Genomic DNA, 26,603 nt, shown 5'->3' with positions numbered 1-26,603 from the left:
TGCATGACCAATATTAAATAAAGGATTGGTTTATCGTCTAGATCTGTATGAGAAATTTGGTTCATAGCAAATGTAGCAATGCCATTCATGAATAAGTTTATTTCACACGAATTTTGTTTTTGGACTTATGAGCTCTGACCCTGAGTTGGAGCATTACATAAATGTTTCATGTCTGGAATTACAAGTTTGCATATCATCTTCATGTATGTAATTCTTCTGTTAGTGTGCTTCTCATTACTCGTAAGCGGACAGGACGAAGGAGGGTAGGTGGACTGATATTGATGAAAGTTTTTATGAATGGTCAAGTTCAGGTTTACAATAAGATAAAGTTTTTTTAAAGTTAAACATTTTTGGTTTTCTCTATCTTCGTATCGTATCCACTAGGACTAGTCAACTTGTATTATTTAACAAACTATCAATGTAAACTGACTGATATTAAAACTATCACTTTGATTGACCAGAAAGAATCAGGCGCATAAAATTGGTTACAATAACGAACAATAAATTGATATGGAACTATGGCTAATTAAAGTATACGCGTGGAATAAACATTTATTACGCAAAATTACAGTGATACAATCGAATTGAGTTATCAAATTGTAAAATTATGAAATCGATATCCGATGACATAAAATCGAAAGCCCGCGACCTGTGATCTTACGCCCTTGACATTTAAATGTTTCATAATCTGTGGTAATCTGGAATGCCTTTATTTTTGCCGATCCTCAATTAATTTATATCAAGCTGTGGATATTATAGAGCAAGAATAAATATATATATATATAAACTATTGTGTTTAAAATATACCGAAATAATTATTGTTATTCGTTAGTGTTCATTAACAATAAGGAAACGGGAAGGTTGTATGAAGCAACGCGGACAAATATTATGTGAAGTGATTCGTCTCACACGTAAAAGCGAAAGTGACAAGTTGCGACTCCGCCGGTGATCAATAGAGATTAGAATGGCTTATATAAACTAAATGTGTGATATATAAAAATTTACTCGAAATCCCGTGGTTGTATGTCCCTTACTGAGTTCTGTTAACGTATAGCAAAATGATACGTGAAAACCAGAAGGACAGAACAAAAATCGATAATGTAGACAAGAATTGCTGATGACCTATTTGGCCATAAAATGCCATAACTTAAAACTAAACCAAATGTAAGTAGTAAAACGATTTTAGTATAAGGATAAGATCGTACTCTTTAATAAATTAAACTTCGTATAAAATGTATTTAAATTTAATTGAAACCAGACAGACAGAGTGTCCATGGGCGGCGGTATCACTTAACATCAGGTCAGCCCCTTGCCCGTACGCCCCCTGTTCTATAAAAAAAATCGTAAAATCAAAATGAAGCAAAACTTATGAGAAAGAATGTGGTCTGTATTTATTTCCATATCTCAAAAAAACAGCTAAGAAAAGGTTGTTTATTTAAAGATTTATTATATACCCTAAAATATATAATAAGCAAAATGTGTGTAGCAACGTATAAAAATATCAGAGATTCTAATTTTAAATACTTAGACATTTTCGTCCTCTAATTAGCACTTTAAACTGTGTCTTCCATCCCATTAACCTTTGTAACAATTTAAAATTTCCGGTTATTTACTGAATATTAAAATCGAGGATATCAAATGAAGTTATTTTGTTTTGACAGCTTATTACCTTGTAAGGATATAACTAGACGACCTTTACCAATTTATTTTGTAAATTTACAACTAAATTTGATCACACCGGGAATATTTTATACCTAAGTTCTTTTTTAAGTTGACAGCTGACAGTTGACATTTTATTTTGTTTTTTTTTAGATTTTGTAACGAACATGTATATATATTATATACATACATGTTCTGTCTTTGTAATGTAATATTTAATCTCAGTATCTGCAAGTAAACTGTCATATGACTCAAAAATAGCAAAAAAATTATATAACGTTCCCGGGGTGAGAATGTAAAAGAAAATATGTTTTGTTTTACTTCTTTTAGACTACTACACTTTTTTAGATATTATTCCTATTAATTAAATTTTGATTAAATAAAAGAAAAATCAAACATTATCAAGTACAAGAAGACACCTGTCAACACTGATTTCTCAATGTTAGGATAAATTAATTTAGTAAACGCATCATCGCCGCTTGCGCAATACAGTTACCACATGTTTAACCAAATATCGACACTATGTTTAAATTAACAAGTTGTTAATAACCGCTTTAGGTATGTATAACTTTTTGACTTTGGTAGAATAATAGTAGCCCATAAATGCCGACAGTCTTGAATGTTCAATGCTTTCAAGTAAGTTGCCTAGTCCTTTACAACATTTTTAGAGTTGGGCCTTAGATTTTTGTACGTGTTTTATGATTTGTCAATCTAATAGGCAAGTAGGTGATCCTCCTGTGCCTGACATACGCCGTCGACTTTTTGGCTCTAAGGCAAGCCGGTAAGCCTTACGATGTTTTTTCACCGATCAAGCGAATGTAAAATGTGCACATAGACAGAACGTCTACTGGTGTCAGTCAGGGTTCGAACCTACGACCTCAGAGACGAGAGTTGCACAATGAAGCCACAGGCTAACACTTCGATGTTCCACATAGAAAACCTTATAATAAGTTATTAGTAAATCCATATAAATATAACCTTAATTATAATAACAAGTTACTAAACGAAAACTACGTGTATATATATGTATGTATTTACTTTCATAAAGAACACAAGTTACTTTAACAATATGATACACCAATGGGGTTGTCATCTTCACTTTCAAATTAGGCAAGTATTTAAGTTCTCTATAATATATTTTTGTTATATTTCTATTGCTCAATATATTATAAATAAACTAAAAGTATAACACGTCTAAGGGATTTATTCTTGGCGCCTGAAACACAACAGTACTAATTTTAAATTTATTATAAACTAATGAGTTTCATTCTATACAAAAAAAATGATATGAAATGACGACATCACAATTAACAGGAAGAAAAAACCTTTAGTAAACTTATTTGTTATTTAAGTTAATATGTCTTAACTATCGACTGTCCTTGACAGCTAAAATATTATTATGTAATTTATTAAACACAATGAAAACGCGATAATAAATGTGCAAATTTTAATCTTAGCCAAGATTGAATTCGTATGTAATAAATTAATGTCCAAGATTGTGACCTGTGACCTTTCGGATTCCAAACCAGATGAGACCAACTTGTCACAAAAAGCCACCTTGATTGTTAATTTAACAACGCAAAACCGTTTGTTTTTTGCTTTGTAACGTAATAATTTGGAATAATATATTTTTTTATAAATTCAATTAATTAAATTCTAGTAATTATATATCTTCATGTTCTTTCTTTCCTACATCTCTCAAAAGATTTTAAAATATAATTTATAGCTAGCCAAAATAAACAAGAAAATCTTGTTTCTTCTTCAAAATATGTTTATATATTACTTAATGTAGTCTTTACTAATTTATTAAAGAGAAAATATACATTACCCATTATGTATGTAATCTATACAAGTCGCTACTACAATATAAAGTTCTCAATTGACTTCAAAAGTAGCAATTTTTGTGTAAGCCAAATATCTAATTAGCGACCAGCATATCTGGGAATTTATTATTAAATTAATTTGCAAGTATATATACTTGCAAATTAAAGCCTGAGTGAAGGCTGTTATACCTACAGCCTTTACTCAGGGATAATGTAGCATTCTAATAGAGAGTACTTTCCTCTGAATACCTTGACGATTTCAGAAGGCTGTGGATATGCTAAGGGTGTGTGGAGGGCTCAGAGTTGGTCTGGGTCCCTTCTGAACAGCAGGGCTGAGAGCTCTGAGTCTCCTAGTCCGACAGACGGAGCTTCAGGGCCGACTTCGGTGAAGGCCGTGCAAAAGCGAAATACAAGATAAAAAAAATTAACAGTGAAAGATTTTTTTAATCAAACCTGTAGTTTGGAAGTTTAGTTTATCTTCATTATATACAATATTTATATAGAAATTAAAAATAAATTTTCTACAACGGACCAATCAAGCTTAAAAATAACAACGAGTACTTGACGAAGTTCGTGCTTAGAACACTTTCAGAGAGCCTTTCTCAAATGTTCTATAACAACGTAAACTAAATATTATGTAAAGATAATCTCAGTCATTTGGCAAATATGTCGGAAATCCACAGTTCTGTCACGATTGAAGATGCAATCAGCTTAGCGTTCGATCACGAGGTGAAAGCTGGGTGGGACCATTGTGTGTCTGTCAAGTCTATTTGTCTATACTCTATGGATTGATGCGTTATTATTTCTGACGTAATAGGTAATATTCATTCATAGAATGATTTGCGAGCGATATTGAAGAAGTACCAATTCTTAAACTTTAACTTTTGGCATAGGCAGCTGTATCACTTAACGTTAAAGTTTGTTAGCGAAAAAGAAAAGTGAATACAGTAGCATATAGTTATTAATGCTTTGTTTAAGAATAAAATAAAGCAGCTCTTAATGTCTTAACTCTCTACTATTATTATGTGTGTTGTTGTCATGTGTTATTTTTATGGTTGTATAAGTGTAACCTGTTGAGGATGCATCCAATGTGTTTGTATTGTGTTTTATTGACTTTGTTTTTATTATAAGGATGTATCTGTCTGGTTTCCCAATAAATAAATAAATAAATAAGCTTTAAAAAATAAAATTCTTGCCTAGTTCTACAAAAATTTAATAACAAAAAACCATATTTAATATTTTATTTTAAATTTTAAGAAATGACTTAAATGTTAAAATCTTTATGTTTTAAGAACAAGATAAAAATAAGTAAGGATTTATTAAATTAATAAATGATGTTACCTTATAGAACTTTCAACAAAACATGTATCAGAAACCTCCGCAATTTTTTAATTAATACTAATATTGATTAAAATATTTACAGCGTATAACTTACCAAATATAACCTAGTTACGTCATTAAAAAATCTTTACATATTTATTTTACAAATCAACCTACTGCCTTTGAATCTATACAAAAAAGATATAGACATCTGAGGCCCAAACCTAAAAAAAGTTTCACTGATTTTTTTTTGTAAGTGAAAATTAAGTATAACATGGGGTATATTAAGAATTTTGTATACTTCATTTATTTCTCTTATTAGAAACATCGAACAAGTACAAGCTTTCTGCGCAGACTAATGGAGCGAATGTGTCATTAATGAAAGTTCCACAGTACATAATTACTGCAACAACAGTGGTTTGAAAGCTTTTTGTTAAAAATATAAACGCTTAAACTTCATGGATGTGTTTCTAATATTAGGCCTTTGTCTGACACACGTCCCTGATAAAGGAGGTGACCTCTCTCTTCTTTTATCGTGGTAAAGAAGGGAGAAATCAGTCTTAGACCCCAACTAAAGTCTATCATTGCAGACGTTTGATTCATGAGGCAACTTCAAGAGCGGTATTCATAACACGGCTCGCCCATTATAGGGTAACAATTTAAAAAATGGTCAAAGGTCAGCGTGTTAATTTGACCTTTTCGAAATATTTGCATAATGATTGTTTTATAAACGGTAATTTGTAAGTTTTAAAGTCAATTTGCGCTGTCAGTCACGTTCAAGTGTTTGTACGTCTTCATTATAAGCCAGAATGATTTTAAAATGATCGCCCTTGGCCAGTTATCAACTTGACATTACTGAATTGAAATTATGAAGAAATTAAATAAGTTCGAAAAATATTTAAATCTGGAATGTTTTATAATCAGTGACATTTTATACATAGTGGCTTCATTTAATGGGTTAATTACACGTAGTTCATGTAATTCTTGTATTCATTCCAATGATATAATTAAAGTGTATTTATATTATGACATTTATTAAATAAACAGCAAATTCTTAATCTAAAAACTGGTTAGTATCCGTCTTTGGTGCCATCTTTTATTTTCTACAAAATCTCCAAACAATTAATTAACATTATTATCTTGTGTGGTCACGTTTTGACATCATTACAAAACTTGTTTAGAAGTTCCAAATTCAAATTTACGAATATAATTTCCCGACCTTGAAAATTACATAATCCTCTACATTCTCTATATTCTAAGTAAGTCGTAAGTTACGCGCCATTTGTTTATAGTCTGTGCCTGTGTCATACGATATTTTAAAGAGTTAAAAAATTATTACTTATAATAAATTTACAAAAATAAAGAAAATGTTTGATGTTTTTTTCTAGTTAGATTAGCTAAAGCTATATTTAGTAGTTTAGCTAATTCCCAAGAAATACGAACTGAGCCGAAAAATAAATTTATTTTCCGTATATAAATTTTACAATTTTTCCATTGGGAATTGAATATCTATAAAATTCCATCATTCAAGCTTTTGTTATAATTAACACATTGTTATAATTACATATATTTATTTCATTCATTCTAAATAAAATGATTCCCATTATAATGTCACGGCCTCAGCATAACCTTTTAATCTTGATTCTAATTATACTTTAATCATAGTCTAAAGAACAAAATATTTGACTGGTTTATCATTAATTAATGTCTACCATGAAACAGGGCTTTAATTAAAGACACAGAACTTAATTGTTAGAAGCACTCCGACGTCAAAGTTTTAGCTATAATGATGGACACATCATTTGGCGCGCAAATGGAACGAAATTCTATATTCAAATCACACTACCACTGTCATTTTTACGCGCCAATATTATTTTTAAGTATTGTCTATGGTATTGTTTAAATTGAATATTAGAATAATAATTTTTGAAAAACATTTTTTGACAAATACTTCATAGATAAAGGAGCTTAATGATTAGAATTTTCTTAGTTCTAAATTTAAATATACGCGCGCATACTCTATAGACTCTGTATACAAAAATATTATATGCATTATGAAATGTATGTGAAGTGTTTGTTTTACTGTGATTTTAACTGACATGACCTTTTGAATCTCCACTTTGACTTGAGTGGCATCTGACATCTCATTACGAACCTCGGGTATTAATGCATTTGCCTGCCCACTAATTACTAACCAATTATATGCATTAGATGTTGTTTCGTACGCTTGTAGGGATGTCACCACTGACAAAGGTTGACAAACAAAAAATGTCTAAATATTTTTTGTCGATTAGAGACCGGGCCGCGTTCTGTATAACGGTATTATTAGACTAGATTAAATTCTATGAATCTCTCTCTCTCTCTTATAAAAAGGGTAGAAAAATTAAAAGAAATCTCGTAAAATGATTTCCCGGAATATTAGACACCAAAAATTATTGCAATATTATATACAAGTCAGGGTAATAGAAGTAACGACGAAACCAAAGACAACAAATTGAAACAAATACCACAGTGGTCTATGTTTGCGAAGAATTTTTTTTATTTACTAATTGTTATAATATGTACGTGTCTGAAAGGAAATGTTCATATTAGTATTGGTAACACTGGTACAAAGTGTACCAGTGTTACCATTACCAACGACCCTACAAAACTTAGTTATGCACACGATCATTAAAAATATATAATAATGCAAGGAATAAAAAGTGGAGCTCTATTACTATAAAGGCTAACGCCAATAAAGTTAACGTAAATATGTTCATTTACCACAGAAAAGACAGGGGAAATTTATTTAAATATTTGTTGTAACAACCTTATATGTGAATGAATGCACCATTGATACTTCATAGTATATTATGTTCACGCGGTTATTAACTTATTGGAGAACAATACTGTACGCGTTGATTTTACCGTGTATTGTAATCTAGTACTGAATGCATGTTTTTATGAACGCACCTACGCCATATTAGTAGGACATTGTCTCAATTCCAATCAAGAATCTATGTCTTGTTAAATTATCTATGACTAAATAGGTCGATTAACAATTCATGTATTCGATATTCAAAAATCGCGGTCAACAAGTCCATAATGTAGAAACAAATGCAGTTTAAAAATGAAAATACATCATTGAAGCAAGGTCTGGTATTTATTGCCTTGGCCTTAGTTATATCAAAACGAAAATTCAGTATCAACTGCTTAAAATACAACCAAAGTTGTATAATATTATTACAAGGACGTATTTCTGAGTACGCACTGTATTACATTTTTTTACCATTTAGTATTTTATAATTGTTTATTTATGAAGAAATAATTTTTTTCGATCACCATTATCAATGGTTTTCCAGCCCTTTACAGACTTTGGGATTCGTAATTATCACCACTGCATTATGGAGCTTCTTTTTCTTTATTTGGTAAACGAGCAGGCACTTTGAATAAAGTGATAACCGCCGCCCATGGACATTTCAAACGGCAGGGGCTGAAGTGTGGCCGACCTTTCAGGGTTCGCTCTTTTATTGAACATAATATTATTACACATATATTGAAGTATGACAAATAAATCAAGTAGAAACATTGTCAATAAATAATAGCATTCAAAAATCTAATTATTTACCAATTTTATTGCTTTTATTGAACTTTTTACCGACTTCAAAAGTTGTGGTTTATAACAAAAGCACAAAGAAAAATGTTTTCAGTTTTAAATATGTATAAATCAGACTTTCGTAACAATATTGGTGTTTTTGCGTGAGAGACAGTGCCGCCATTGTCCGAAGCTTTAAGAAATGACACAAAGTTGCCCAACCTACCCATTGTTTTACTTGACTCATTTAAATAGACGCGCCCTTGAATCGTCGAATTAATCTCATAATTTAGAGCACTAGTGTCACTTCAGAGTGAAATTTCAGGATTAAATTGTCTATTTTCGTACAATTGTTGTAAACTAGAGCACAATTATATACGTTGTCTATGCAATAAAAAGTATACCTGTTATTTATTGTTAAATAATAATTATCTTCTTACAGTAATTATACGCTGTTCGTAGTCAAAATGGTTTTTTGATCTTATGCGAAGAGATAATATGCATAGCGCTATTTAGATTTAAATATACAAATATAGTGATATAATTTTTAGAAATATAAAGATTATTTTCAAAAATGAAATTCGTGCTTCATTTGTTTTCATATTAACATAAAAATCAATGTACTTAAACATTAACCTACAGTTAAAGTTATTCAAACAAATTAATTTAAACCTAAATCATAATAAACTTCGTACAAGGCAACGGTTGTGCATTATTTTCGTAACAAAACATCGGGTTACGTTTAAATTTACAAAATCACGGTTGTAAAATCATTGAATTTGCGAGGCAGAATCAAATGAAATATTAATATGTCAAATGTCAAAGATTTTAGCGTTGCTCCTAAGCACATGTTGCAATAATGCAAAGTTTACTTCACTATATCGTTACTATTAGTACTAATGTGCAATAAAATGATTAACTCGTGTGAAAACCAACGTTTGGAGAGGTCATTAAAGCATGACTTTTGTGTTTGTCAATCTCAAATACGATCTGTCACTTTAAAAAAAAAATTGTGAAAAATTTGAACAATGTTCTAGTCGTGGTGGAATTTGCAATCTGTTACAATGACAAGGACTCTTATTGAAATTAAGTTATATGCACATTATACGTATTAACCAATGTTTGGAATCTAATTTGGCTGCATAAGTATCTTGTAGGACATAAAATTGACGATTAAAAAAAATACGTGAATTGTAGACTTCTCGTTATTCTGTTCTATGATTTGAAAACTTTTTAGTATATTTTGTAATACATTAATAACTATACAGGAATAACATTTTTTTGGACGTTGAGAGGTTTCTTTAAAAATAAATAAATTTATTTTCGTAAACAAATTGATGGGCTAAAGCAATAATATATAGTAATTATTTGTTTTATTCATAAGTATTATGTAATATTAATGTTCAAACCAGGTGGTCTGAAGTTATCTAAACAGGGTAATAATGATTGATTTATTATATCTTCTTTCTTCACGAAAAAACGTGAACGCTTTATTAAAAAACTACAATAATCCAGCTGCGTTATAATGTACTACATAGATTTTCTTAGTTTATGTCCTTAATATCCACCTTAATATAAATTTAGTAGATTATTGCGCAATAGAAATCGTGATAGACATTACTGAATACGATGTTCACATCAAACAAAACGCTAATTTATCTAATGGCATGAGAGAATTTTCAATTTTATAACAGTGACCTTTATAATCGCGGTATATTCCAGGGTTACATACAGTTTGATTTTAAATCGTTTTGTTTGAATCACGTATATTTCATTTAACTTTTGTCGAATCTGTTACCACTACAAGATGTAAATTTACTGCACAGTATTATATTTTGAATTTAGAATATAGTTCGCTGCTCTTAGGGTCTGTTTCACAATGTCCGGATAAGTTCCAAATAAGCTATTTGTTATTTATTGGTAGGATTAACAGTATTTTTGCGTTTCACGACTGTCAATGAATGTCAGATAGCGCTATTTGTCATGTAATGCGAAGGATTTTATTCGGAATTTTTATCTTTCGAATAATTTATGTGTTACATAGCTATTTGGTACTTTATCCATACATTGTGAAACAGGCCCTTAGGGTGGCATTACATAGTCGAGACTTATCGTTAACATGACTTACGTGTGACCATTGTACCATTTGACTACGGGATCCTCATTTCGAATTAATTAATTATAGCTGTCTGTATTACAACAATATATACAGTTTTTACTTAACATAGTAATAATAATAATTAATAAATAGACAATTTAAACAGAACTAAAAAGTTTGGTCCCTATGGTATTTTTTATGGGGTCTTTAATGCTCTCAGCATTTCCTTGCTGTATTGCGATACTTATCCGTTAAGCGAAAGCACTAGCTCTGGGGTCACCAACTCGCGCTAACTTAAACCTTACCGCCCGTGGACATGAACCCCACTGTCCAAGTATCTACTCCAAAGATAGAGAAGAGACTTGGAATTTTTTAATTCCACCTGCAATCAGCCTCTTGGCTTTTATCAGGTTTGTGGTACATAGGGGCAGTTAGGGAGCGCAAGTTCAACAATTTTTCCGCTCCCTCCACAACACTCCGTAAATTGTCAAACTGCGGCAAGTTTCGCCCTTTTCAGCCGATAAACGGTGTCCGTTGTTTCCAAGAGTCCTGGACTGGAAGAGAATTGGACTTGGACCTCTAAAATAATAGACGTTTATGAAATGAAGATAATTGCTTTTCTGTTAAAAACCATGTCGAGTAAAATTGGTTTTTGAAATAAACGAAAGTATAGTTAAACGCTTGGGAGTCAAGCGATGATCTTTACTCGGCGATTAGGTTACTTGGATGACTCTATAAAAGGTTAGGGCAAAGGCATATATAGATTTCTCGTTTGCATTACTTTCATAATATCCTATTAATGGAATTTCGGAATATAAAACACGTAGTTTTTTTTAAGAAACATAGTTTTTGTTAAATCCCTTTGATTTAAGCATGACATATTAATTAATAATCACTGATTCCGATAATTAGCAGGGCCAACATTTGTAGTTTTGTTCATTGAAGAATATACGTAGAAATTCATAGAAAGAGCGTATCAATTCTTAAAAGGCCGGCAACGCACTCGCGAGCCCTCTGGCATTGAGAGTGTCCATGGGCGGCGGTTTCACTTAATATCAGGTGAGCTTCTTGCCCGTTTGCCCCCTGTTCTATAAAAAAAATATATATATCCTTAAAATGCCATCATATTAGCGAGGCTAAAGTATTTACTTCACATCCCTTAGTTCCTTCTATACTTAACTTTAATTCTCTACTGTACAAGAATTACCTCTCTACATTGTAACTTTGGAACTAATTGATCTGAAATTATCGTGATTCACGTGTCCTTTTTTTGTTATTTCTTATTTACTTTTATCACGTGTTTTTTATTGTATTGCTTTGTATTGTTGTATTAGTTATGTCTTCGTCTTATGTATTTTTTCACCCCTTCCGCTTATCTTATATAATATAAGATACATACACCTATTACATATTTTTTCGTTGAAACCAATTGCTATCACATTTCATTCTATTTATAAATTTTGTATTATTATTATTACTCTGTAAAATAAGAGTATCAATATTAGAAATATATGTCAAATGTTAGACATTAACTTAAAGGGAAAGTCGACGAAATAAATTCGATAACCATAGTGTCACCGAATACGTCTTGTCTATCCGCTGTTTATTATCATTAACAAATGTGGGTATGTGATACCGGATCTTAGACCAGTGCAAGGGTATGACGCAAGTACTTACTCTAACATGCATCTAACGTATGAATCAGACATTTGCAATTTTAGTCCTCAGAGGTTGACATTCTTACGTGTTCAATTCGTAGTCATTATTTGTTATTTCAGTTATCATGAAATCTTTAAACTAACTCGACAACATACCAAAAACATTTCTTGTAAAGCATTATTAGGGTTGCCTGGAATTTTTTCATCTTTATTATTTCACTTTTAATTCTTATTAATTATTAGTTTTTTTTAAGAATAGTTTGTTGTATTATTTAATTTTCGTGCAAAAATGTGTTTAAATAAATAAAAAATAATATTTTTTACACGATTATTACTTATTTTATAGACTATTTATTATGAACAGTGGACAATACCATATATTCCAAATTATATTCGTAAATTAAATGAAATCTAAAGGAACATCTTTAATTTATTCTATAGTTCTTGTAAAACAGATTTTGATTTCAAGGACTAGGTAGCAGAAGGAACTATAAGGAAGTGATTTTTAATCGTTTAACATAGTCAAGAATGCTACTAGTTTTAAGTTTTTATATGTTATATAATTTTGCATATCAATTTTAATTATTATTATTGATTCTCCACAGCTATGATTGCTTCCGTAGCTGCGTTTGTTCAGTACCATAAAAATAAACAATATATTTAATTAAAATCACACAAATATTATTTGGAATTATCAAAAAGGTTAGTCAACATCACTGGAGAACTCAGCTGGCAGCTACCTCGCACAAAGAATTAGTCTAGCTATTCAAAGGAAAAACGCTGCCAGTATCTTCGGAACCTTGCTTAAAGGGACTCCTTTTAATAATTTATTTTAATTATTAAATTTTAAGGTTAATTTTTCGGTATATTAGAGTTACTTACTACAATTTGTTTAAATTATTAAAGTTTAAAAAGAAATCACACATTATATAACACTGAGACTGTTAATGATATGTCTATGTCTCTAATGAATATTATCTTAGTTTATGGTATAATTGTTGTATAGAAAAACAGAGTTGGTGCTTTCCGTTCCGAAGACACTGGCAGCGTTCCCCATTTTAATAGCTATTTAACGATTATGTGGTATTATGTGGTTTAATAAAGTTTATTTAAATATCACAAAATAAAATGCTGACTATAGCTACCTACAGGGTATTGGTTTTCATATCGCATACATAATAATTCAAAAAACAAATTTGGACTTCCAAAAACTAAGAACGCGTCGAAAGCATAACTTTGAAATGAAGCCCATGTCATATGTTCTTGCCCTTTGTAACGTAATATCGTAAACAACGCAGGCATTTAACTAACAAAACAAATTTGATAAAAGATAATTCAACGATCTACCAATTTAAAAGTTGCGTTATTCTGGCGAAACAATTACTGTTTTCGTAAGAAAAATGACCGCAGACTTGTCTGGCTTGGTTTTTCTTTGTATTTTAATCCTGTATACTTTGGCTACATACTTGGTGTTTTTAAATACTTCTATAGTGCACGGAAAGCTACTTTTTCTACCCTATGTTTTCACCAGCGACTGTTAATTGCACACATTTGTCTTTTTTACACAGGCGGGTTTGCCCACGGAGATGATAGTGCAAATTAATATAAAAACAAAACCACAATATAACACCTTTGAATTGAAAGCTTTGAACTTTACGCCTCACTCACTTAACCAAATTACCGCATAGCCGTTTAATTTGTCATTGTCGCCCCTGACAACAGACATACGATTCTCACATTATGTAACATTCGATTCTTTGTGGCCCATATTGAACCAGTTGAACCTGTCCGAGCTTTTATGGTGACCATAGTTTTTGAGTTTAAGAGACATTTCGATCTATAATGGGTTTTTATATAATAATAATATAAAAACCCATTACATTATTATTATATGGGTTTTTATATAATAATAATATAAAAACCCATTACATTATTATTATATGGGTTTTTATATAATAATAATATAATGGGTTATTATATAAGCACTTCTGAAGGAAAGATTATTGGTCCAAATCCTTAAAGAGAGGATTTCTGTATCTGTCTTAACTTATTTTTACACAATCAACACTGGCTGACTGACGCAGATTTGCATAGTTTAAAAGATGTCATTTCGTTATATATTAAGTCACTAAGGCATTATATAGGCACATAAATAAAGGTTACAGGTAACATATATATTTATTTATTTATTTATTTATATTTATTTATCCTTTATTGCCTTATACAAAAACACACATAACAAAAAAATAAAAAATAAAAAAAACAGTAACAAAAGATATAAGGCAAAGGGCGGCCTTATCGCTTACAAGCGATTTCTTCCAGGCAACCCTAATGAGAAACACAACGTTAAAGAAAAACCATCAGAGGGTAGAGTACAAAAAAAAATCAATTAACAAAAGCAACAAAAAAACAAAAAAACTAAAAACTTAAACTTAAAACATGCGTTACTATAACTAATTGAATATAATAAAACAAAATCAAAGAAAAAATAGCAATAATAATAAATAAAAATAATTATAGACAAAAATTTAAAAGCAAATAAAAAGGTTAACCTATAAAAATAAATATATATAAGCAGAACTAATTACGAGGTAGAAAGAAAATGATCAAAAAGAAGCTTTTTAAATACATTTAAAGATTGCGCTCGTCTAATATCGATTGGTAGGGAATTCCATAGCAGGATACTCTGCACAGTAAAGGAGGAGTGATAGAATTCAGTTTTATGCGTAGGAGTTTCAAGAATTAGGTTGTCTAAGGAACGTAAGTCAAAACTGCCGCCGGAGAGGAAAATAAAATTTTGCTTTAAGTAACTAGGGGTTTTAGGATTAAAAAGAATATTAAAGAGAAGTTGTAAAATGCGCATCTTACGCCGCAATCGAATGGGTAGCCAATTGAGCTTTCTTCGGAACTCCGAAATATGGTCAAATTTACGGAGTCCAAAAATGAATCTGATGCAAACATTTTGTAAGCGCTCTAACTTATCAAGCTGCAACTCAGTTAAATCAGGATAACATACATCAGCATAATCAAGAATAGAAAGTAAAAGAGAGTGAGCAAGAGAAATTTTAGTTGAGATAGGCAAAAAATTGCGTAACCTATTAAGTGCGTGGAAAGAAGAAAAAATCCTCCTGCTCAGTTCATTTATTTGGGGCTGCGAATTATATTTATTTCCTGTTCTAAACACTACATATATATTCTAAAACTTTATGTAACATTTATAACGTTTAAGAATCCTGTCTTTTACTCTTTTACAAATGATTAATGACAGTATATTTATTAATATATAAAAACTTTCTATAAAGTGTGGAAAATATACATTTCTGGGTTTATCTATTGTGCCTATCAACTTGAAATTCGCGGGTAACTGTTTCTCTAGAATCAAAGCTAAGATCACTATATGATATCCACCGACAGAGATAGTTAAGTAAACATCTTTCTAGGCATTCTTTCAAAACATAGAGGTCTACAGGATTATATTTACTTTAGACATTCATAATATAAAATAGTGCGTTAGAGTTATAACTTTAACATAATTTTGTGTTGTCCGCAAAGTCGAAAGCGTGGTCACATAGTGGGCACATCGCAGTTGTGATGTCATGTCGACCATGGCACACATACATCCTTGCTCATCCACATAAATTTTAATTTCATTGATTACTTTAAGCTTTTTTCGGTATGTCAATGTCATATTTTACGTTTCGCAAATTTAAAAAAAATGCATAAGTACTTAAAAGCGCATTAAATGAAACCTTGACCGAGAGTTTAGGTACATATTGCATAGTTCATGCACAAGAGAGGTCAAAGTGATTAGCATTACATTTTGTAATGAAATGTAACAAATGTGTTTCAAAAATGTGCAATGTTAAACAATAAGATTTAAATACAGCTTAGAATTGAGCGCAGTGTTGACCTAATGGTTTCAGCGTGATTCTCATCACTAAGGTCGTAGGTTCGATCCCCGGCTATGCACCAATGGACTTTCTTTTTTTTTATTTAACATTCGATTGGTAAAGAAAAACATCGTGAGAAATCGACTTGCCTTAGACCGAAAACGTTGACGGTGTGTTTTTTTTCTTTTTAATTTTTACTCTACTCCCCTGCCATCGTGTCCAGGGACTTTATATATCTCACATTTTTTTTTTAACAAACAAAAAAAAATAAAAAAAAAACAAAAAACCTTGTCTATTACATTGACAAATTATTATAAAACTGATACAGAAATCTGAGCTCCAAACATAAAAAATGTTGTAGTGACACTGATTTTTTGATTTTTTTTTACGCCAGCTACAATTAGATTTCAAATGCGTTAAAATCAGAATGGCCCACCGGACACAATAAAGTATTACATATTTATTAAATGAAATAGTAATAGAAACCATTTTTACTACAAATTACGTTTTTGAAAATAATTCAATTCAGTTTTTGGCCTCTTATGTCTATTATTATTATTCTTTATTTATGGACCCATGTCTATAACATCCGGGTCCATAAATATTTGGATCATCATTAAATTTTTCCAGAAATCTGAACCTAAGGCGTTGTGATCAGCAATTGAATGCTTGAGAACAAAAGAAGGCAGTGAATTATAAACAATATTAGTGTATACGCAGTTTTTTAGTATAATTTAAAGAACAACGCACGTGCGAGCCTTCTGGTAACATACGTGCCCATGGGCAAACTAAACATCGGAAAACCCTTCTGCCCGTTTTACCCCTGTTAAAAAAAACATCGTATAATTAAACACAACACAATCAAGAATCAACATTATCATTTAATGACGAACTTATCAACAGATCTCTGAAGATTGATCACTAGCAAAATGGTTTTCGAGGGACCCTTGAACTTTTGTTAAACATTATTTAAGGACTTTATAACGCTTTATATGAAGCTTTATATGAAGGATTATGGGTCGTTTATCAAAGAAACGATAGTAATTAGCACAAATATAACTTTTATTTGGTAAGAAGATGAATGACAGCAAGAACACTTAGTTACAATCAACCTTCATATAAAGTGTTGCCACCTAGTTAAATTTTCAAAAACTATTTTACTTAAATTGCTCAATACTCCCACTAAAATTTAAACTAGGTACAAATATAAAAAAAAATAAACTCCTACTGAAATTAGAGTTGTGAAAAGAAAAACAAAAAGTGATCTCTTAAATAGATAAAAGCTTGAGTTGGTAACGCTTTAGTTAACATATCTGCTAATTGACTGTTACTAGGAATATAATTTAGTTTAATTACACCCAACTCAACCTTTTCCCTTATAAAATTAAATTTCACATCTATGTGTTTGGTTTTCTTATGATAAACAGGATTGCTAATTAACTTAATTGCACTCTGATTATCAACATACAATGGAACAGATGTAATATTTTCACCTAAATCTAATAATAATTGCTGTAACCATAATATCTCTTTTGCAGCTTCACAAGCAGCTACAAATTCTGCTTCAGTTGTGGAGAGAGCAGTAGTCTTCTGTTTCTGGCTACACCATGTTATAGGTCCCCCATTCATATTAAAAATATAACCTGTAGTAGACTTACGCGTATCTACATCACCTGCAAAATCTGAATCCGAATAGCCAGTGAGATCACTACTTTCTCCATAACATATACATAAATCTTTAGTATTTATTAGGTATCTAATAACACGTTTAATGGCATTTACATGTTGTTGACTTGGATCGTTTACATATCTACTCAAAACATTTACAGCAAAAGAAATGTCAGGCCTTGAAACAGAGCTCAAAAATAACAAGGACCCTATAGCTTCTCTGTATGGAAAATTAATAATATTTTCATCCATTTTCTTTGAAATAACAACATTTACATCTGCAGGGGTACTGGCAGGATTTGAATCACTCATACAAAACTTCTCTATTAATTTTTCAATGTAATCTCTTTGATAAATACAGATACAATTATTTACTCTCTCTATTTCCATTCCCACAAAATATTTCAATTTTAATTCTTTTATTTTAAATGTTTGTTTCAAATATTCTATAACTCTTTTAATCATTGAGGAACTGGAAGAGACTACAAGTGCATCATCAACATAAATTATTATGAATACTTTCACCCCATTGAAAATACCTACATAAACACAACTGTCAGCCTGAGATTGCACAAAACCATATTTTATTAAAAACTCAGTGAATCTTCTATTCCAACAACGAGACGCCTGTTTAAGTCCATACAGTGATTTATTAAGTTTTAGGATACAATCATTTTTAAATGAAATTCCTTCTGGTACTTCTATAAAAATATTCTCTTCCAAATACCCGTTCAAAAAAGCAGTCTTTACATCAAACTGTTGAATTTCTAAATTATATTTAGCTGCAATAGAAAGGATAATTCTTATAGAGTCATATCTCGTTGTTGGAGAGAATATTTCTTGATAGTCAATATCTTTTATTTGATTAAATCCGCGTGCACATAAACGAGCTTTAAACCGTTTTACCTGATCATTTTCATCCTTTTTTATAGCAAAAACCCACTTTGTAGTAAGCGTGCGTTGACCAGACCTCTCTACTGGAGTCCAAGTATTATTCTCTTCATGTGCAAGCAATTCTTCATCAATAGCTTTCAACCAGTCGTTTCTTTGTGGACTTTTCATTGCTTCAGCATACGTTTGTGGCAGTGACAGTTCAATTAGGTTTGCTTCAAAACGTCTATTAATCCTTGGTCTCAAATTTATGTTGCTTTGAATTAAATCATCATCTAATTCTTGAGAAGGTTCATATGTAGGGTCATTACTATTACAACTCAACATGGTATCTTCATTCTCTGATGATGAAGTTTCCACAAGAGTATCCTCTACATTTGTTTCTTGCATTTGATTTTGTTGTCCTAATGTCTTCACTTCATCGTCAATGTATATTTGTGTAATATTCTTCCTTATCTCTGGAACATTATGTTCTTCAAAAATTACATTTCTTGATATTTTAACCTTTTTGGTTTCTGGATTGAACATCCTGTAATTGTTATTATCATACCCAATTAGTATCATTTTCTCACTCTTTTTGTCAAGTTTAGTTCTTAGCTGATTAGGAATATGGACATATCCAATACTTCCAAACACCTTCACATGGCCTATATGAGGTTTGATGCCGTTCCATAATTCAAATGGTGTTTTCTTAGGAGTTTGGCTGGAGGAAGTCCGGTTTAATAAATATACTGCACAATTCACAGCCTCAGCCCATAATTCCAGTGACACATCCCTTGCGTACAACATTGAACGTGCACTCTCCACAATGGTACGGTTCTCTCTTTCAGCACGCCCATTTTGTTCTGGTGTATATGGCGCAGTACACTCATGAATTATACCTTCTTTGCTGAGATAGTCATTGAAGGTTTTATTCACATACTCTCTTCCATTATCAGTATGCAATATTCTGACACTATGCATGTACTTATTTTTGATCAAAGCATTGTATTTCATGAATATGTCCATCACATCACTTTTATGTTTGACAAAATATACATGCCTGTAACTTGTAGCAGCATCCTTAAATAATATAAAGTATCTCATACCTTGGATAGATGTATGACTCATAGGTCCACAGACATCACTATATACAAGGTCACCTGGCTGTAGTTCTCCTCGTATAGATTTGTGAAATGGAAATCTGCACTGCTTTCCATATGCACATGCTTCACAAACAAAATCAGTTTTATCACTGTTATTCAGTTTCAAGCCTTCTACCACATTATCAGCACTCATACTCTTGATTTGTTTTAGGTTAACATGTCCCAGTCTTTCATGCCACATTTTAATGTTATTTTGATCACTTTGAACTAAGTTACATGTATCTGAGACCACAGCTTTAATTTTCAATTCGTATAAATTATTTTCTGTTATTGTTGCACACATTACTAAGTCATTGCCTTTGTAAATGAATGCACCAGAGTCTTTCTTGATAATGATATAGGATTTACGCATTATCACACCTTCTGAGAACAGATTTCGTCGCAAATTCGGAACATACAATACATCATGTAGTTCACTGTTCTCCCACTTTCCATTGACACATCTCTTTATTAACACCTTGCCAATGCCAGCCACTTCCACTGATTGTTTGTTTCCTAATGTCAATGATTTCTGGTTACATTCCAATAGTTCTACAAAGAACTCCTTTCTATAGGTCATATGTGCAGAGGCACCACTGTCTAAAATCCACACATTGTCTTCAGCTTCATGGAATTTGGTTTCTACATTAAACGCTAACAAGTCTGCACCTTCCTGTTGAGGTTTTCTATACTTGGATTTCTTTGGAGCACGACATTCTCGAGAAAAATGTCCTCGTTTCCCACAATTATAACATTCAAATCTGTGTTTACTGTTTTTATTTTGATTTGAATTACTAGCATTTCTATTCAGCTCACTTTGTTTTGGGCTATTTTTACATCCTTTCTTAGCCACAAGAAGAGCGGTTTCTTGTTCTTCTTCACACTGTAAACTAGCTTCTTCATCTAACAAACGAGCAGTGAGATTGACAAGAGTCTGTTGCTCTGGATCCAAAGACATCCACGCTTGACGGAGTGATCTATACTTATGAGGCAGTGTTCCAAGTATTTTTGTTATCACAGCCATTTCACTAATACTTTCGCCACTTTCTTTTAACTGCTTGGCCAATGATTCCACTTTAGAAATGTGTTGAGCTACACTGTCATTTGTAGACATTTTATACTGATAAAACTTTTCATGGATCAACATTTTACATAATTCACTCTTCTGTTCGTATATTGATTCAAGTTTTGTCATTATTTCCTTAGCAGTTTCACAATTTTCTATTAAAGTTATTTGTTTAAAGTCCATCGAAGATGTTATAATAAACATGGCCATGCCATCATTCTTTGTCCATTCAACATTATTTCCAGCCGGTTTAGGCACTGAAATATCAATCCCTTTTGCTTTTAGGGCACACTTTATCTGGAATTTCCATTGCCTAAAGTTATTTCCATCAAATTTTTCTAAGTTTATTGACCGCATTGAATCCATTTTGAGGTTATTTTGTCAATTTCTTCACAATACGATTGTAACTTTTTCTTTGCTATTTTTCTTAAAACTTTCAATTGCAGAATCTACTGGGCCCATAACCTGAAGGATTATGGGTCGTTTATCAAAGAAACGATAGTAATTAGCACAAATATAACTTTTATTTGGTAAGAAGATGAATGACAGCAAGAACACTTAGTTACAATCAACCTTCATATAAAGTGTTGCCACCTAGTTAAATTTTCAAAAACTATTTTACTTAAATTGCTCAATAATTATTATGAGTGAATTAAAATTGTACTTTATATAAAGATCACAAAATAATAAACTAACAGACATAGAATTTTCTAATCTATTAATTTATGCCTCATTTCATTAAATGTTATCATTATAATGTATAATGTTTATTAGCAATCATATCAATCAAATATACAGTTCTTACGTTTTTCTTAGCTTACACAGTAATAATTAAAATAATTAATAAATGTGCACTTGAACCCAACGGCTCTATCTCTAATCCAAAGGAAACACAATCCAAGTTGGAAGAAAGACTCTTAAGTATCGTCTAATTATTTCTTCTTGTTTTTTTTTCGATCTACCCCCCACTGCCAGGTCCAGAAACCGTTTTTCATATCGTATATTTGTTTTTCTTAGTTAAAAGGAAACATTAAATAGAATGCTCATATATATGTTTAACATATAGCGACATACATCGATGATATTATTATTAACAGTAGTCATGGACGATCCCGTTCTTTCTTGTTTGTATATTAAATGATCTTAGAACTATTAACAGTCTGTGTTTTGTTAACGTCCTGCAGCCTTAGTACTCTTACTGTTGATTAATTTTCTAAATAATCATACGAATCGGCTAGATAGGTACTTAAAATTTAATCTAAGGAAGTATACGGACGATAGGGATGAAGGATTTAAATAAATAAAGCTTATGAATCACGATTCTAATTTCCATTATTCTGTATTTTATAGATTCATAAATTCATTTGGCTTCAGGTGTACTCAGTCAGTATTTCTGGTCAGCCAACACAAAAAAATGGTAGCTTTAAAAACACACAAAAAACTATAAGCATATTATTTAATAAAAGTAATTAAAACTTTGTTTTGCGATTAGAAGCATGTCGAAATATATACGGAAACTTCAGAGTTCAAACAGCACTGACCTCACGAATACGATGCCACAATTAAACACTTCGTGATGCTGCCATTTTGATGACCTGCTATTTTTACCATTATATAGCAATTTAAAATCATTTATAGTTCATTAATAACCTTTATGTAATAAAAATAAACGTTTACTACAACATACCTACGTTAGATTGACTCATGAAAAATATGATTTCTGCATATTTTAAGGCAGGTTTCCTCACAGTGTATTCCTTCAGCTTTAAGAGAATGTTTAATGGACACATATCAATAATACATACAAATAATATAATATATTTATAGCTGGAAATTATACTGATAATATTTATTAGCTATTTGTTTAACCAATTTAAACCATCTTGGCTTTGCCACAAAAAATAGGTTTCCACTCAATGTATAATGTATTTTTTTTTAATTTCAGGTCCCCATGAAGCGGCTGTCATGCGCATAGCGACACTGATTGCACTCGTGCAGGTAAAAGATACTGTTATTAATAATTAGGTTATAAATCAAAATCAAATTCGAATCATTTATTTCAATTAGAACACCTAAAATTGCACTTTTGAACGTTAAATAAAATATAAACGATTCTAGTTTCCCCTTCGAAAGATAGTTTCGTGTGTAGAAGAATGGGCAAGAAACTCCACACTTTTTTAAAATAGAGTTTACAATATTTGCATACATTAGTTAAATAATTATATGTGAAAATAATGTACTCTACTAAATAATAAAACTACTAAAATACTATACAAGTCGTCAATTATTTAAAAATATTGAAACTGTAGATACATTAAACACTTATAAATAGTATAAGAAAAACATCAAATAATGCGTTTGTAGTAATTATACAACAGAAACAAGGAAAATATGTATAATTAGGTCCGCAACCAATTGATTATTTGACATAATGGCTCTATGATTGTCCTATGGAGCGGGGCCAGCATGTTTCCATGCTTTCTTATCTTGAATATAATACAAAGTGTACTTTTAATTTTATAAAAATGTTAGTTTCGTTGTAATATGTCAGAATGTATTTTATTATAACATTTAACACAGTACCCTATAAATGATGTTTGTGTATATAAATATCAAAGTTCAAGTTGTAACGGAAAATGAAAAGGGGTTTTGTTTGCTAATGAACTTTATACAATAGTTTTACTTTCAATAAAGATTCTAAAAGCAGCAGCAGATAGCAAAAGCCTTTGAAGTTACTTTTGAAGCCGTACATAAGAGAAATTAAGTTTATAATGCCAACATAGATTGAAGAACTGTATTGGCAATATGTAATAAACATATTACTTAAAGGCTAAGCTCATTATTACCATATATAGATGTAATCTTAAGTTTCATCACTTTCAGTATGTCAGAGGTCAAATCGAATGTGTGGTATGATGTAAGCTATTGTCTTCATATGACATATTGGTTATGACAGTTTCAATATACAAATCATAACTCATTATTTTAAATTTCGAATGGCTAGAATTCACTGAATAATTGACGCTTCACACTAGAACAAGTATACTTCTTGATTTGAATCATACCAAAAACTTTGACTCCGGGGCGGTTTGTACCCGCGCCCGCCGTCGTTGCGGGCCCGGGCCTTTGTAGAATACATATATTTAAGTAAAAAATTAAAAAAAAAATATATATATATAAATCTTTTAAAACTTTATTTGATGTCATTTAAATATTTTAGATACATATAACATAGTGTTAGGATGTGTAAAAATATTTTAATTATATTATTATTAATGATATGATTAAATCAATATAGGTATATTGTGTTTAAGATTTCACTTAGAAAGAATTCGCTTCTGTAAAAGATCCTGAAAATACCCCCCACAATTTTACGATACCATGAATTTTTTGATACACTAGGTTGAAATGCCCTCTTAAGTTGTATATGAGGGTATATGAGACTCGAGCTACACCAGAATCTCTGCTTTTCAGAGACGGGGTTAGTAATCGCGTTAAAACCACCTCGAGTAGTTGTAATCAGCCGTGTCAAACAATCCGGGGTCGCTATCGCATTCAATCTGAGCCTTAACGGCCTCAAAATCTATTACGCTTAAATCTCCATATCTTCTCCTATGTACTCTGTATCTTCTTACTCTAGTATTCGTCCTAAAGCAATACTTAAACAAAGACCCTTAATACGTGTGTAATAATGAAGGATACTGAAGATCTATAATTAATTCTTCTGTAGCTGTCGCTCGCTACAGCTGTTTCAGACGAGAAAACACTTACAGCAGCAGAGCTGAACTTCCAGTTATCTGGTAACAATGCCCTCTCCCCATTCTACTCCAGCGAGAGTGATGAGACCGGTGTGAACTTCGTCAGAGGTTCACGTGCTGCGGACACGCCCCTCTCCCCGGATATCGATGTGCAATGCTCGGCTGACTTCATTGACGTCACTGTTGAATTTGCTGATGTCTTCGATGGTATAATTTACAGCAAGGGACATTTGAATGACCCAAAATGCAAGTAAGTAATCAAACTGCATTTTATGTTATATTAAAGTCAATACTGATAATGTACAATATGAAATCGAGTAATTCATTTAAAAATAATTTATAAAGATATAATTATTATTCGATAAAGCTTAAAATATTGTTTACTCAATCTACTCTCAAAATGTCTTGTAAACATTAATTGCTGATAATTGACAAAAATTAAATGCAGTTATTAATCTTACGCTATAAATATATTATTATTAATATGATTTAATAATCCTTAAATTCCTTACGTCGCGTATATGTTATTATTTAATGATTTAACATTTTTTATATATTTTTACAGATATGTTTCGATTGGTGGAAGTCAGTCGCGTTACTCCTTCCGAGTACCATTGAATGGCTGCGGTTCCAGACCTCTGTGTAACGCCTGTGGTACTATTGACAATGTTCTTGTCTTCCAAACCGATGACTTTGTGCAGGGCTCCAGCGACTTTGCGAGAAAGGTATCATCTTAATAATGTGTCTGACATAACTCAAAGAGACATTTGCAAATTTTTACGTTTCATTAAATATAATTTTACATTACCAGAACGTTGTATCCACCAACATGACACAATAAAAAAATAGCCTTTTATCTTGATACATCGTTGACAAATGATACAATGATACAAATTACCTAAGTATGTACATAAGACACTGTTGAAGAAACTTTAATTTTTATTTACTATTCTATGACAGCGTTTCATATCATTTTAAGTCATCGAAATAATTGTATATAACCTAACTAATTACTAGTGTATTGTTCAAAAATATCTTAATATATAAATTTCTTGTGTGCGTGTGTATGTGACTGAACTCCACCTAAACGACTGGACCGATTTAGACGAAATTTTGTGTGTGTGTTCAAGGGGATCTGGGAATGGTTTAGATTCACAATTTTGTCCGCTGGACTATGTTTTTTTAATTAATTTTCAATTTATTAGTTGTTGTTGATTTTGGAATGTTTTACATTGGATCCAACAGACGGCGCTACCATCGCAGTGTCAAATTTTAAATAATATTCGAATTTTAATTTTAGTCTGTCCCGAAATTTAAAAAAAGTTTTGTTATCATTGTGTTATATCGTGTGTGACCATGTGCTGTATCGTTAGATATTGTCATAACATTTGAATAATAATTTTCATCAAAATGTCTTATTAAAAATTGAAATTTTGAAATTAAAGACGTGTAGACAGGACAACGTCTGTCGGATCCGCTAGTGCTTTTATATATTTCTTATCATATGTGACTAGATATGAAAATTGGCAATCGAAATTTAAGCAAATTTTGATATAACTTCTAAAATCTTCATGTAACAAAATGCAGTGATATATTATAAAAAACATAATTTTGTTTTAAGTATTTAACTTCTTTTGCAGACTCCACAATATCTATATAAAAACAACTTCTTTTCAGGTATCCTGTGCAAGCACAGCGCTGGAAGTATCGACCGGGGTCAAGAAAGAGTCCTCACATGTCCTCAAACTGAAACCCTTCATGGTTGATATGCTCGACGTGGTGGCAGTACCTGGACCTTCTGGTGGTATTGAGTGCTGGATGGATATTCAAAAAGGAGTTTTTCCTAATGTAAGTATACATTGTATGCACTTAATTTTAGTGTAGACTCTCATATTCGTGAATAATAACCAAGTCAAAAACGAAATTCTTATTATCAATACTCACCTAGATTTTATAACAATATGATTTTGTCCCAATCGGTGTTAAGATCCCCGGGTCCGTGGGGTCCTAGCGCGTTAAGGATTTTTAGGGAATTATCAAAAAGGTTAGTCGACATCACAGGAGAACGAAGAGC

At 31.3% G+C, this 26,603-nt stretch overlaps 1 protein-coding gene across 11 annotated transcripts in view; it reads left to right on the top strand.

The window, feature by feature from the left end:
- The window catches only part of LOC111001253 (proteoglycan 4-like), a 46,221-nt gene that overhangs the window by 7,251 nt on the left and 12,367 nt on the right, over window positions 1–26,603 (top strand). For all 11 annotated transcript variants that reach the window (XM_045628762.1, XM_045628761.1, XM_045628760.1 and 8 more), the window contains exons 2-5: window positions 22,717–22,769; window positions 24,502–24,779; window positions 25,095–25,254; window positions 26,207–26,377. In XM_045628762.1, the coding sequence (XP_045484718.1) occupies window positions 22,737–22,769; window positions 24,502–24,779; window positions 25,095–25,254; window positions 26,207–26,377 (642 nt within the window). In that variant the 5' untranslated portion in view covers window positions 22,717–22,736. The remainder of the gene's footprint in view (window positions 1–22,716; window positions 22,770–24,501; window positions 24,780–25,094; window positions 25,255–26,206; window positions 26,378–26,603) is intronic.

Source organism: Pieris rapae, chromosome 6 (genome assembly GCF_905147795.1).
Source record: "Pieris rapae chromosome 6, ilPieRapa1.1, whole genome shotgun sequence".
Taxonomy (NCBI): Eukaryota; Metazoa; Arthropoda; class Insecta; order Lepidoptera; family Pieridae; genus Pieris; species Pieris rapae.
Note: the sequence above shows the minus strand (reverse complement) of the source record. Positions and strands in the feature narration are given on the sequence as shown.